This window comes from Amblyomma mixtum, chromosome 10 (genome assembly GCF_055824585.1).
Source record: "Amblyomma mixtum isolate Tamu chromosome 10, ASM5582458v1, whole genome shotgun sequence".
Taxonomy (NCBI): Eukaryota; Metazoa; Arthropoda; class Arachnida; order Ixodida; family Ixodidae; genus Amblyomma; species Amblyomma mixtum.
In genome coordinates, this window is record NC_143021.1 from 37,768,002 (window position 1) to 37,783,011 (window position 15,010).

General features: G+C 45.4%; 1 protein-coding gene across 7 annotated transcripts in view; it reads right to left on the reverse strand.

Annotated features, from left to right (window-relative positions):
- LOC149325603 (general transcription factor 3C polypeptide 3-like) overlaps positions 1-15,010 on the reverse strand; it is a 135,508-nt gene that overhangs the window by 47,479 nt on the left and 73,019 nt on the right. For all 7 annotated transcript variants that reach the window (XR_016286461.1, XM_089564021.1, XM_089564022.1 and 4 more), the window contains one exon: positions 6,469-6,573. Coding sequence is in view for 6 of the 7 variants with exons in the window: in XM_089564021.1 (XP_089420147.1) it covers positions 6,469-6,573 (105 nt within the window). In the remaining variant the exon portion in view is untranslated. The remainder of the gene's footprint in view (positions 1-6,468; positions 6,574-15,010) is intronic.

Sequence of the window (15,010 nt, forward strand, 5' to 3'; positions counted from 1 at the left end):
TTGGTAACGATGGACAAGTAACTGAGTTCTGACCAGGAGCCTCGCTTATAAGAGACAGTTTAGCTCAACTTGTGGGGGTTTCTTAACCATTCCGCAGATGTGGTGCTATCGTGCACCAGTGGCGAAGGCAAGGAGTGATCTCTCCAGTGATTGCATTTATTACGACTGAAACTGACACAGAATGGGCTGGCTAGATGCAAAGCATCAACGAGGGCACAATAACTGTGAGTGAAGAATAGCCTTCAATGTTGCTGGAGGTACGTGCACTTGCCAGTTCCAAGTGGGCAAAGGACCCTTAGGCATTACTGCATACAGTACATCATGTCACAGAGATGCAGCAGTGCTGGTGTCAGCAGTACGCAAAACGCGGGCCCGTCTCTCTTTATTTATTTCATTTATTTATTTGTTACCTGCATCACCCCGCAGGGCATTACAGATTTCAATACACATGGCCAGATTGTTACAATTAATAAAAGAAAGCATCATTTGATACAATAAACACAATGCTGGCAGACTGTTCCAGTCTCAAATAGTTCCAAGAAAAAAGAGTAATGCAAGACATCAGGTTTGGTTTGGTTTATTGGGGTTTAACGTCCCAAAGCGACTGAGGCTATGAGAGACGCCGTAGTGAAGGGCTCCAGAAATTTCGACCACCTGGGGTTCTTTAACGTGCACTGACATCGCACAGCACACGGGCCTCTAGAATTTCGCCTTCATCGAAATTCAGCCGCCGCGGTCGGGATCGAACCCGCGTCTTTCGGGCCAGCAGCCGAGCGCCGTAACCACTGAGGCACCGCGGCGGGGCGCAAGACATCATCCTTATAAGAAAATTCCCCGACCTTCAAGCAGTGGTCGAGTCGCTTCAATACATAGTGTGATGCCGGGATGTATTTTTCGCGGTTTGTACCAGTTTTGGAATAATATTGAAGAAAAATTTTAAACTCAGATGTCCGCTGCAGTCCTTTAGTTCTTGCCATTTAAGCCTAAGTTTGCTTTTTGTCAAGCTAAGTTGCCAGCTACAGTTTCCAAGAGCAAATCTAACTGCCCTGCTTTCAATTTTTAAAAAAATTTACTTATAAAAAAAAAACACATCCATATTCAAGTATTGATCGCATATAACTGAAATACAACAGTGTTTTTAAGTTACTCGGTAAATGACTGAAATTCCGCCTTAAGAACCCCAAAACTGTTGTTGCTTTACTTATAATGCAGTTAACATTTTTATTCCATCGTAAATCAGAAGTAAAAAAAGACGCCTAGATATTTAAACTGAACTGATGTTCGATATACTTCAAGCAACATCATTAATTCTGTACCTTACGGATGATTAGGGTGACATGAACACTTTCATTTATACTTAACGACATGCTCCACCACACACACAAGTCTGCTATATAGTGCCTAAATCGGCTTGCATGATTTGTGAATTGGAAATGCCGCCTACTACTCTATAAACAACGCAATCATTTGCAAACATCCTGAATGAAGACCAGATGAAATATCACTGATTTACAACAAAACAAAAGAGGTCCCAACACTGAGCCTTGGTGAACTGGTGAAGAAAAACCATTCAGAACGACAGCCTGTTTCTGTAATGACAAATATTCGGCAATTCATTCAGTTATTTTATAATCCATGTTATTTAATCTGGTGGGGAGGAAACTGTATGCGACTACACACAGATAAGCCACGCCTGAAACCATTTTGGCTGGGGTTGAGCAGACTATTTTTAGTTAAATACGTCATAACGCACCTATTTATTACATGCTCCAGAATTTTGCACGTTATGCTAGTCAAGGACACTGGTCCCCGCAGTTCTGAATGGAATTTCACATACGACTCTTATCGGCCTACTGCGCTTCCAATCAATCAAACTTTCAATCAGCAGGCAATTCGGTTTCATTGGGGGATTTCTGGAATAACCGGGTGAAATAAAAGCAAAACATACCTGCGCAATTCCTTACAATAGCGGCAGGAATGTCACCAGGGCCTTAGCCTAGTTCACATCTTTGGACACCATCGACACAAAAGGAATGCGGTCTATTTCAGCAGGTGATGTAAAACAGGCAGCACGTCAGCAAGACGGCAAAAACACAGACGAAATGTGGCGCTGCCGACAGCAGCTTTGTTTACAAACATGATCTGCACATCGTGGGTGCCGCCATCTGGGGAAGGTGGCGCCCTCTAGTGTCTGGTCTGGAAATGACCGCCATGCTGGTATGCGCAATCAAATTCGCGGTGCACAAATCGGCAGTTTGGAGCTTCCACTTTCATTTTTCCGCGTTCTAAAATTGTGCACTGATAGAAAAAGCTTTTCAAGCAGCAGTGACGTCGTTCCATCGAGAAATGGCCGGAACACCAGTGGATTATGGTGCCACAGGTACTTCCACTGTTGTGATGATGACTGACATAGGCAAAAAGAAATCTGACGTGTTTGCCACAACCTGTGTGGTGAAAAATGGCGTAGGAGTAGCACTGGTTGCGAAGGAGGTCGAGGGAGTGATGCAGGGCAACTCTCAAGCAACTTTTCGCAATATCTGACCGAGATGGATTCGGGTAACTAGCTAGGAATATTGTTGGAAGCTAGTCACTTCTTGATGACTGTTATTTGTCGAGTAGGTCTAGTGTGTACACACTCAGAAAATTCTTGCCCAGCTGCAGTGCAGTAGAAAGCATCTTGACTTGACTGCATGCGCATGTTCGTGACCACCAAATTTTCCTAACCACTCATAACTTCTCTGTTTATCGCTACGACCGTACAATAAAAGAAGGTGGCGGAGTTCTTCTGGCTATTAACAAACACTTAAGCTCTCACCATATTAGTATTCGTACTACTAACTTAGAGATAGTATAGACAATTATTGAAATAAATTTCCAAAAAATTATAATTGGCGCATGCTATCGTTCCCCTACTTACTCTGCCTTCTTTGTTGACGAATTACAAGATGCGATCAACATCGTCATAACACGCCATCCTTTCTTACCCCTGTTTTTGCTTGGCAATTTCAATATTCCAAACATTGCATGGAATAACGAACCCACTATCATACATCCCTTTTCGACGTCAGCACAAGATTTTCTTGACTTGTGTGCATTATTCACTTTCAGTCAACTCATAACACAGCCTACCAGAACCGCAGCACATGTTGCCAGTACTCTTGACCTACTGCTAACTACTCGGCCCGATTTTATTTCGAACATTAGTTATTTACCTCCCCTGAGCGACCACTCTCTTATTAATTTCAACATCAATATCTCACGGCCAAAAGTTAAAGAAAACCAAGATCATTCGCGACTACAAGAAAGCCGATTTTGATTCCATTAACAAAGAGCTATGTATATTTCTTCATACCTTTCTCAAAGATTTCGACGACCACAGTGTGCAAGCGAACTGGGACATGTTTACTGCTAAAACCACTGAATTAACAGAAATGTTTATCCCTACATACACAGTTTCCTCTAACTGTCACGCTCCCTGGTATAACACTCACATCAAGCGCTTATCTAACAAGAAAAAACGTTTATATAAATCAGCTAAAACATCTGCTGACAGTGCAAAATGGGCAGCTTACAAACGTGCATCGAACAATTACATCACAGCCCTTAAGGATGCAAAAGATAACTTTTTAAATAACACATTGCCATCTATCCTATCTACTGACACGAAAAAGTTTTGACGCACCATTAACCCGAAGCATACTATCTACTGACGCGAAAAAGTTTTGGTGCAGCATTAACCCGAAGCATGACGACATAACAACCCTTGTTGATGATGCTGAAAATGTCATCCCATCTATCGATTCTGCATCCCTTTTTAATGAGGTTTTTACGTGAAACTTTTCGAAACACACCCATGCCACTTACCCAACTACACATTCTTACGACTTTGCTGTAATGGACCCTTTATATATTGAACCAGTCGGTGTAGAAAAAGTAATCACATCACTGAAACTTTCATCTGCTCCTGGCTGTGACCTAATTAATCCAAAGTTTCTGAAAAACACTAACTCATATTGTTCCATCATACTTTCAAAGATGTTTCAGCAATCACTTGACAGAGGTTCACTGCCTGCTGAATGAAAAGTTTGGAAGGTGATTCCACTCCACAAATCAGGAAAGAAACATTGCCCACTTAACTATTGGCCCATTTCCTTAACCAGTATACTATGCAAAATTTTCGAACATATCCTCTTTTCTCAGATTGCCAACTTTTTAGAAGCGAACTCAATTTTCTCACAATTTCAGCACAGATTTCGCAAAACATACTCATGTGAAACCCAACTAGTATCGTTCACGCACAAACTGCACCTAATACTTCATCACTCTTCAGTAGTTGACTTAATATTTTTAGATTTTTCAAAACCATTTGATAAGGTGTGTCATAGTTTATTAATCTACAAATTGCATCAACTAAACCTTGATACCGAAATTCTGTACTGGCTTGAGGTTTTCCTGACTAACCGCTCACAGTTTGTCTCAGTTAATGGTGTAACCTCGAAGCAATGTCCAGTTGACTCGAGTGTACCACAAGGCTCTGTGCTTGGGGCCCCTTTTATTTCTCATTTATATCAATGACTTACCTTCCTGCATATCCTCCCACATTCACTTATTTGCTGATGACTCTGTAATTTTCACTGAAATAACTTGTGATGAAGACGTAACCAGGCTCCATTCAGACCTTAACGCTGTTTCTGCATGGTGTAAGTTATGCTTCAGGAGGAAAACGGCGCAAAAAAACGTCGACAAAAGAGACAAACACGACAGGACCAGCGCCAACTTGCAACTGCATTTTATTTCGCACCAAACCCGCCTTTATGTAAGCCAACACGCCGTAACATCCGTGCAATCACGTACAGGCAGTAGAAAAGATCTTACATAAAGGCGGGTTTGGTGCGAAATAAAATGCAGTTGCAAGTTGGCGCTGGTCCTGTCGTGTTTGTCTCTTTTGTTCACGTTTTTTTGCGCCGTTTTCCTCCTGGATCATGAACCAACTAGCCCAAACTAGAGCTCTTCTTGTGTAAGTCATGGTTAATGGAACTAAATGTGTCAAGAAATACTAACGAACTTGTTCTCTTAATAACGCACCGCTGGATCCAGTAACTACTTACAAATATCTTGGCCTTCACATCAGCTCTGATCTGACTTGGAACATCGCGCATATGCTAACCGAATGCTTGGATACTTAAGACGTAATAGAAATTAAAGTCAAAAGAGCTACTACTGGGGCTAGTTGGAAATACATACTTAAAGGAATTGGTGAGTGCTAAAAACCACGGAAAAAGGACTAATACACTTCGCTTCGTCCTGTGTATTAGTCCTTTTTCCGTGGTTTTTAGCGCTCACCAATTCCTTTAAGTAAATTAAGACGTAACTTTTCCAAAGCACCGTGCTCTCTAAAATTACTCCTTTACAAAACTCTAATACGGCCCAAGCTCGAGTACACCGCGTCAATTTGGGATCCACGTCAAATAAACCTAACACAGGCATACATACATACATACATACATACATACATACAAGTTTTGTTCTCCACAAAGAAGTGGAAGGAGGCGGAGGGAAAAGCCGTACATTTGCGGCTTGAAAAATGGTTCAGAATAATTTGACTCGTTTCATTCTTTCTAACTTATACCAGAACAGCAAGCATCAGTGCCATGAAATCTAGCCTTAACTTACCATCCTTGTCATCACGTCGCAAAATGTTTCACCTGTGCCTTTTTCACAAGTTATTCTATCACCCGCAGTTTCGTGCCGAACTCATCTCTTCACCTCAGTACGTATCACCAAGACTAGATCACATTCATAAGGTTGGCATCCCTTTCTGCAGATGAAAAACTTTTTTCCAGTCATTCGTACCACGCACATCGAATGAGTGGAATCACCTTCCTTCTTCGATGGCCACCATCACCGATCAATTATTCAAGAATGTCATGGCTAACATTGTCTAACTAGGATTCATTTTATACTGTGTTACCATTTTTTCCCCTTTTTTCTATCTCCTGAACGCCTCAGCTAATAATGTATGTGTAGAAGTCATGTTTGTACCTTGTCTGTTTCATTAACTCCTGTTTGTTGAATACATTTCTTTTTGCTTTGTAACCACTCCCCTCTGTAATGCTGTAATGACCATGAGGGTATAATAAATAAATAAATAAAGTCAAGGAGACAAGAAAAGCTGCCTTTTGCAGCTAATAAGCCTGTGCACCAAGCTACAGACTTTTGTGAAACTCCAAATCACTGGGTGACAACAGCAAGCAAAGAAAACCCTGTTTACCTCTCTCTCCAGGGGTTCACCTGTATCCGCACACACACCTCGTGCATGGTGCTCTGCGGCCCACCGTCTGAGCCCCTTGCCAGTCCTCGTGTCCAGATGAACAGATAATAAAATGGTCACTTTGGAGGGAGCGAAAGGAAGAAGGCAGAGGGACGTGCACAACATGCAAAGTAAGAAATGTGCACACAGCTCCTCACCTTGGACACTGATGGGTCCCGGTTGAGCAGGGGCGACACCAGAGCCTCCGTGGCCGCCTGCTGCAGCTCCACCATGCGGTTGCTCTCCAGCAGAGCCAGGCACATCTGCAAACGGTCCCTTCACTCACTCATTACCCTTGCAGGCCGGCAGGGTATGCCTGAGATCAGCATGGCCCTGTCTGTTGCCCTGTAGGAGCCTCTGGACGAGCATGCTACCAATGGCACGTGGCTGCAGTGGCCCGGCAGCAGCGGTGAGCATCAAGTTGTGCTGCATCACTACCACCACTAGCTGGGCCTGGCACTGCACTGTTTTGCCACCTGGTTAATGGCGACGCAGGGTCCAGCATTTTTCTTGGCCCAGAATGAACAGGCACAGGGCCAGGTCATAATGAAAGTAGCGCGAACGACCAGGGCTACAGGAACAAGTATGACCTGACACAAGTGTTATTTTGCGACTAAACCTTTACTGGAAAAACCCTGAATATAAAACCCACCTCATTAAAAATACCCCCCAAAAAAAAAGCCAGTAAGCAAACGAAAGGAAAAAATAATGCAGAACAAACGGTTCAATGAGTAAGAAGTGCACAGTAACCAGACACAAGATACAAAGTCAAGGAAGCACCGCATTCACAGTTAAGCAAGATAAAGCACTAGTTCCACGAGCTGTCTAGATATTGTCTAGTGGCAGGGTCCACGCCGTGATCAATGGGCAAGCCAACTGAAGTCGTTCCTAAATGGACTCTTTCTTGGGGTCACTTGCGCCTACAAACACCTGAACAAATTGGCGACTGTCATAGCAACGAGCATGCTCAATGGTCTTCGAGGGACAGAATCACCCCTGCTCTGGGCCATGTTCAATTCAAAGCTGGCAAAGAACTTTTGAGATAAAGCATGACAAAAAACCACAACAGTCTTGAACAAGGCAGAAACAGCTGCATGTGGCTGCAATCATATGAAATTAACTTGGTCGCAACTTGTGTCACAAAACAAAGTGATAAAGCCACTTTCCGCATGAACAAACAAACAGTCAAACCGTCCCGATGCTTTACAATGACAAGAAAGGAAGAAAAAAAATCAAAGGCACACAACATGACAACCTCGGGGCACACTTGGCGCCACTGTGATGCCGTCGCTTCATCGCTAGTGACTTCATAGCCTTGTTCACCTATTTGTGGAAATACTTGTAATTTTCTCAAATAACAGTGCCACACCAGTTTTTCAACAAGTCCTTGATGATGGACTGCTGTCCGCAGCCAGACTCTATCACCTGGCCTGTACTCTGCACCCAAGCCATCGGGGTTCTGCCCACTGGAGATAGGTGGCAGCACTGAGGCTGTCCTCCTTGGTGATGGCTGGGAGAGACGGTACGCAGTTGTACTCTGGTGGCTTGTCTGCCTGTACCGCAGAATGTTCCTGTGACGAGCACTTCAGGGGCACCACGTCACAGCAGGACGCATTCCAAGAAAAATTTGGTGACTGCTGGGTAGGGCTTTTCCTTTGGTGCAGCGGGTCAAATATTCGGCAGCACCCATTTGCTTCCGCATGTCGACTGAGGAGGTCCAAACTGATCTGCTGGAATGACCTTGTCGTTGGTGAAATTGACTTTAAATGTGCTGCTGGCTCGGTCGGCAGAGCCTTTCATCTCTGGCAAGGTTTTTATGAACTGAGCAATGTCTGCGGACAGCAGTGGCTAGTAGTGTTTACCTTGAATGTGGCAGAGGGTGCGGGTAAACCAGAGGTGCTCAGTAGCTGGTTCATCATGGGAAGCGCGCAGAATTTCTTCTCGTAAGCTGTTGGGAATGATGAAAAAGTATGTGGTCTTGTTGGGGTCAAAGTTCTTCACAACAATGTCATATTGTAGACAGAAAGAGGACACACCACAGGGGGCGAAGAAGCCTTGCCTTTCAGGTGCTGGATGACATGCTGTAGGTTGGGGTCTGAGTGTTGCTGCAGTGCGAAGTCACTTGTGCTTACCGGCCTGAAAGAAAGCATCGGTATGTTTGTACATGACGGTGATGTCGAACTCCTGGTGGTGCAGACTCCACCAAGTGAGGCAGCCAGAAGGGTACTGCAACTGGCAAGCCGGCACAGTGCGTGGTATCACTGACCACGTTCAATGGTCGTCTGTACCGGTAGGGGAGGAATTTCGATGGAGCCCAGATGATGGCAAGGCACTCCTTCTCAGCTGTCGAATAGTTAGTCTTGGCCTTGGACAGGGAACGACTAGCGTATGCGATAACTTTCTCCAGTCCGTAGGTGTTCTGAATGAGGACAGCGTCTAGGCCCATGCTGCTTTTGTCGGTATGAACTTCAGTCTCAGCATTTTCATCAAAGTGCACAAGGATTGGTGGGACTGTAAACAATGCTGAACTTCCTTGAGGGCTTCTGGTTTGCTGCGCCTTCTACTTAAATGGCACATCTGCCTTTGTCAGAGGTTTGGCAGTGCACAGAAACTTCAACAAAACTTGGGTAGGGCCTAGTTGGTACATGATGTTGTGAAGGTAAAGGATGCGCAATCAAAGGACGAACCACGAAGAAAGACACAGGGACACACACAAGTGCACAGAAAATTCTTGGCGAATTGTTAGTAACGCATGCACAGTCTGAGGAATCTGCACAAAGCTTTCTTGCCAACTGGCTGCACAAACTGTGTGATAGCAGCTGTTTTCTGCAGCCTGGGTGTACTCCATCCCTACTTACAATGCGCTCCAGAAAGAGCAGCTCCTCATAGGAAAAGTGGCACTTCTCTGTTTTCAAGGTTAGCGCGCACGACTTGATTGCTTCCAACACTGTTCGAAGCTGTTTCACATGCTTACCAAAGTTTGAGGTGAAGACGACATCATCTCAGTATACGACACATATCTGCCATTCCAGACCTGCCAGTACTGCATCCATTACCCAGTGGAACCCAGTGGCACCACCTTGAACTCGAAAAGGTCATCTGGCGTGATGAATGCGGTCCTCTATCTCTTTCATTGACTTAATTTTGCCAGTAGCCACTCTCGAGGTCCATCGAAGAGAAGTACTTGGCATTGCAGACCCAGTCAAGTGTGTCGCCAATGCGGGCGAGGAGGTCGACATCCTTCTTCACTCTGTTATTCAAGCGATGGTAATCTACCGAGAATTAAAGTGTGCCATCTTTCATTCTTACCAGGACAACCGGTGCCACTGAGAAGCTCTTCGGTAGCTAGATGACGTTGTCGCAAAGCATTTCTTCCATTTGGTGCCGAATGGCTTGGTGTTCTCACGGCGATACACAGTATAGGCTTTAGTCTCTGGATAGTTCGGGCATATTCATCGGTTACAATGTGGTGTTTGGTAATTGGTGCTTCTCAGACCTCTGATGACGACGAAAAGCACATGCTGCAACTTTGAAGAAGACCCTTGGATGTGGTGTTGTCTGGTCCGAGGCAGTGCTGGGTTCATGTCGAAGGTGGACGTGCTATCTTGGTTAGCCGAGCCCTCTGTCGATCAGTTGGAGAGGGTGAAGAAATCTCGAATGTCTCCCGGTTCGTCCAGGAAAGCAACGTCGTGCCTTTGTTCAGGCATCGGTATTCTTTGCTGAAGTTCATTACCAGAACCTGAGCTTGTATATGCCACAAATGGGCTATGCCTCTTGCGATGTTAAGCCTTTGGTCTAAGAGGAACTGCGTTTTTCTTTCCATGATGCCTTCGACGTAGCGGTGTGTGAAGAGTGGTTTTTTGGTTCAAAGTGAGTACAGTAAAAGCTTGTAAATTCGAACTTCAAGGAACCGGGAAAAAGTTTGAATTATTCGAATTATCGAACGGCCACGAAAAAACTGACAAGAACCACTCATTGGGTCACTCCGAGTGACAGTTGGGGGGCGTTGTTTCGGAGAGAGGCTCCGGGCGGAAAATGAATGAGATCGCCATCGACTTGGGCAGCAAAAAATGTGCGCAGAGTTTGGCTCCTGGGTGCCTCGGCCTTTGCCGGTGTGATGTGCACAAAACACTGCCGACGGATTTTTGGAACACGGTGTGTCGGCAGCGGTGCGTCGGACAGCGGAGCCCCGTGGTGCGTGCCAGCCCCGCGTTGTGCGTGTGCGAATGGTGTGCGCGAGGCAGGTACGAGGAGCGGAGGGCTGATGTGTCAGCAAACCGAGGTGCAGAGGAAGACACCGCACCACAAGTCTGGACATTCAAGCGTGGAAGTGGCAGCCGTCAGACTTCGGGTCTGTGCTGAGGTGGGCTTCCCTTGAATCAACGACGCAGGCCTACTGCGTCCCTTTCGAGGTCGGAAGAGGCAGCAGAAGGATTGAAGGTCCTTGCTGCTAAGGTACAACATTTTGGGCGAGTTGGTTACCTACATTCATTACTACAGCGCAACAATGGCACAAAACAAGAGGGGGACACTACAGCGCTGACTGTCAACTAAATTTTATTCGAGACCAGTAGGGTTCTTATACCACCTGGCAATCAGAACAGGAAAAAACATACAAGAATAGCTACAGGCATGCGCAAGGGTACAAGAACGGCGGTTAGCCGGCACGTGTCAGATTTCACATTCTAGATATTCGATCTCCTTCTGGGACAATGTCACTGATGGTGCGCTTATGCAGTCGTCCTGCAATCTTAAAATCATACAAGCTTCTATTATCTCTCTTGTTAATGCATCTCGGTGTCTCCCTATGACATTGCATTGCCTGTACATAGGTTCACATTTATCGTCGCTGTCATCTTCTGCGCTGCAGTACCTGCAATGTTTGACTACGTGGCCTGAGGTAGCAGCACATGCGACATTGTCACTGTGCTCTTTTAGCCTTTTGTTGAGATAGCGGTCAGTCTGCCCGATGTACTTTTTCCCACAGGACATGGCCAGTGAATACACCACACCTTCTTGACACGGGACAAAACGATCACCGTGTTTAACTTTAGACCTGCGCAGTTCGTTAGTCGTGCAGTTAACTTTTCTGCACGACCCGGAAAGTTTTTCCGGTGCTGAAAATACTACATCAACCCCTGCCCTACTTCCAATTTTCCGGAGGTTGTGCGACACCTGATGGAGGTAAGGCAAGACAACAACCTTTCTTCTTTCCCTTTGCTTAACCGGTTCGCCAGTGCAGCGAGGTCTCAGGTTCTTCAGCTGCTTTTCTGCCACTGACACTGTGACATCGGACAGATAACCAGCCATCGTAAGGCGATCAACTTGTTTTGTCCCATACTATGCTGGCAACACTTCTTTAAAACATTATTAAAAACAGAATGAATAATGGCCCTTTTTACAAGTTTTGAATGAGCTGATGCGTATGGCAGGATGGGTTTTTTTGCTCGAGGCTCGCACGACCAACACACATGGGACGGAGTGAAATGAAGGGCGAGATCTAAGAACCTGATAGAGTCATTAAAGGTGCACTGAAGAGGAATCTGAACTTGTCTTTTTGCCGCGGGAACTCGATCTACACGTTCTGAGCTTTCTTAGAAGCTTCGATTTATTGCCCTGTGTGGCCGATTTCCCTAATTAAATCGAATTAAGGTTCGGCTCCCGCCTTTGTTTTTTTAATTCTCCCTCGTACAGTGGGCGGAGCCGACCAACGTGTGGAGTGCCTTTCACCCAGTCCCGTCGCGGCTTGCCGCTCCGCCATCGGCGGAGTAATACGTAGTAGTCCGTAGTAGAGCACTGCACGGGCCTCAATCTCAGGCCCGAGCCCGGCCCAGGCCCGCTAAATTATCGCTTTAGCGAGCCCGGCTTGGCCCGTGAATCCCGGAGTGAAACCCAGCCCGGGTCCGGCCCGTCCCGTTTCACAGTAACGCTTGAGGTATTCTGCTCCCTCTGTGCAAGTGCGCTGCTACTACACCGATAAGGAACTGGCCGACAAAGGTTCTGAAACTGCAGTTTGGCTCCCAGAAAGTTGGTTCTTTTTAACCCAGAAGGAAGTGATAGTGCTTGCCAGGCCCCTCTTTTGAAGAGTGATCTCGTGTAGGTGGGCAAATTTAAACTCGGAAGTTCCGAGAGCCAAATAAAAAGGGCTGCATACGCGCGTAATAGACTACTTTGCATTCCCTCATGATTTTAATCAGTTATATTTTGCCGCCCGCGAAGTATAAACATTAAAGCTGCTTAGCAAGCAGTGGGATGACATTTTTTAGTGAACGCGATCTCACAGGTTAAACTCATAGCCGAACTGGTCGCCTTTCAGCAGAAACAAACAGAAAAAGGCTTGAGTATTTCATGGTGTGTGTTTGATGACTATAAGCACCCTAGAGTAATATGTTCTTCCCGAATGCATTTCTAATAGTGTACAGGTATGTTTTAAGATGACGAACAATCAATGGCCAATTAAGACCGGTTGAATTTTACTCGTACTGGTGGAGCAGAAGATAACGCGAAAACCACATGATAACTTACAGCGCAAAACACTTATCATGACAACCAGGCTGAAGAAGCGAGGAGAGATAGATGTGGTTATGAGACGAGATTTGTAAACTCTTGCGAGCTTTTGTGGCTATTTCATTTACGAGACATTCCGGTCAGCAGATCGAAAAGAAAACCAAGCGCACTTTAGTTCATGAATTTTCTCACATCAGGAAAATATAGCTATAAAATAGAAGCTATGTTTTGGGCGCTTAAGGGCCCAAGGGGAGTCAGGCTGTGAGAGACACCGAAGCAGAGGGCTCCGGATCCTGTCGACCACCTGGGTTTCTTCAACGAGCAATGATACTACAAAGTACATGTCTGTCATGCTTGCCGTCTGAACAGAAATGCGGCCGCCGAGGCTAGGAGCAAACCCTGGTTCCCCGGCTCAGTAATCATGCGCCTTGACCACTAAGCCACCGCGGCGTGGAAATAAGGAAATAAATAAGTCAACGAATAAAGCTTAGGTTTTTCTCAGCGCGTACTATAACTTGTAGCTCATCCGTGTCGCTGCTCCAATACCGCAGTTGTGTACTTCACTCTGCAACAGTGAATGAAAAGTCGGACGCCAGCCGTTCCTGTATGGACCCAAGCCCGGCTCGGTCCGCAGCTTCAGGCCCAGGCCCGGCCCAGGCCCGGCAAAACAAATCATGTCCCGGCCCGAGCCCGTGCAGTGCACTAGTCCGTAGTAGCAAATAGTCCGCGCGTATTTTTATTTCTGTGGGCTTATTTTGCGGCTATATTATCTGCGAATGAAATTATTATTCATTATTATTATTCATGGAATAATTATTATTATTATTCATTATTATTATACATTATTATTCATGGAAACCTAAAAACAAAATAAAGCGAAAGTAAAGCCTCCATGGAGCTGGCTGAAAGGCATTCACGCGTTGGTCGACTCCGCCCACCATACGGGGAGAATTCAAAAAATAAAGGCGGGAGCCAGGCGTTAATTTGATTTAATTAGGGAAATCGGCCACACAGGGCAATAAGTCGCAGTTTCTAAGAATGCTAGGAACGTGTAGATCAAGTTCGCGCGGCAAAAAGACAAGTTCAGAATCCTCTTTAGTGCACCTTTAAGTGGGGTTTCATGTGTTAAAACCGGTGGTTCAAGACACTCTGTGAACACTGAATGGATCTTTAGGAACTGCTGCTCAAAACTGAGGTTGTCGTTCTGTACCAACACAAAGTAATCGCCAACAAATCTAAAAATGCAGCACACAATGTATTATGGAATAATACAATAATAATGAATAATACAATAATGCGGCTCCCAGCGCTTCGTGCACTTCTTCCTAAGAGGACTCCAGTTACCGGACAACAGATCCACGTCACGGAGGGCATCTCCCTTCCCGGCAACACCAGGCAAGTCCTTGGCCGGGGGCCCAAGTTTGCGGTCGAGCCAAAAGCATCGAGACCGGAGCTCTGGGCTATGGTGAAACAAGTGTCCCGACGCGCGGAGAAGACCGAAGCAGACCGTTGCATCTCTGAAGGTGTCGACGTTTTAGCAAAGTACAGACAGGCAGGCAGGAAGCTCCCCTTGCTTAAAACAGTTAATTGGCTGAAAGATAACTCGCTGTCTCTTCTTCCTGCAGACAAGGATGGAGGTTTTGCTGTTTTAACTAGAGATGTGTACATGTCGAAAGCTATAGACAGCATCCTTGCAGTGTTTGACAAGTGTGATGATGTAAAAATGTCGAAAATTAAGAGTCAAGCAAAAAAGCTAACTAACAAGTTGAATTTAAACAAGTTGTCGAGTATGATTGAGAACTGCCACAAGAGCAACCTTGAAATTTTTTTCTCTGCACAGACCCATAAACCCAACTGGCCGTTTCGTGCAATAGTTTCAGAAGCAGGGACATGGCAGAAGCATGTCGCAAGACACTTGCAACAGAAACTCAACGTTTTAACTATCGATGACCCTTTTAAAATAAAAAAATAAAAAATTCTGACGAAGTAATCACCTTCGTAAAAGAATGGGATCACGATAAAAAACTGCAGGGATTTTCAGTCGACGTTAAAGACTTGTATTACACAATTCCCCAGGCGGAAATCTTGTCAGCTGTGAATAACCACATCGAAAAGCATGGTGTTATAGCCTTCCAAAACGAGTGTGGAATTTCCGCCGATGCCTTCCTAGAATTGTTACCATTTTATCTTAGT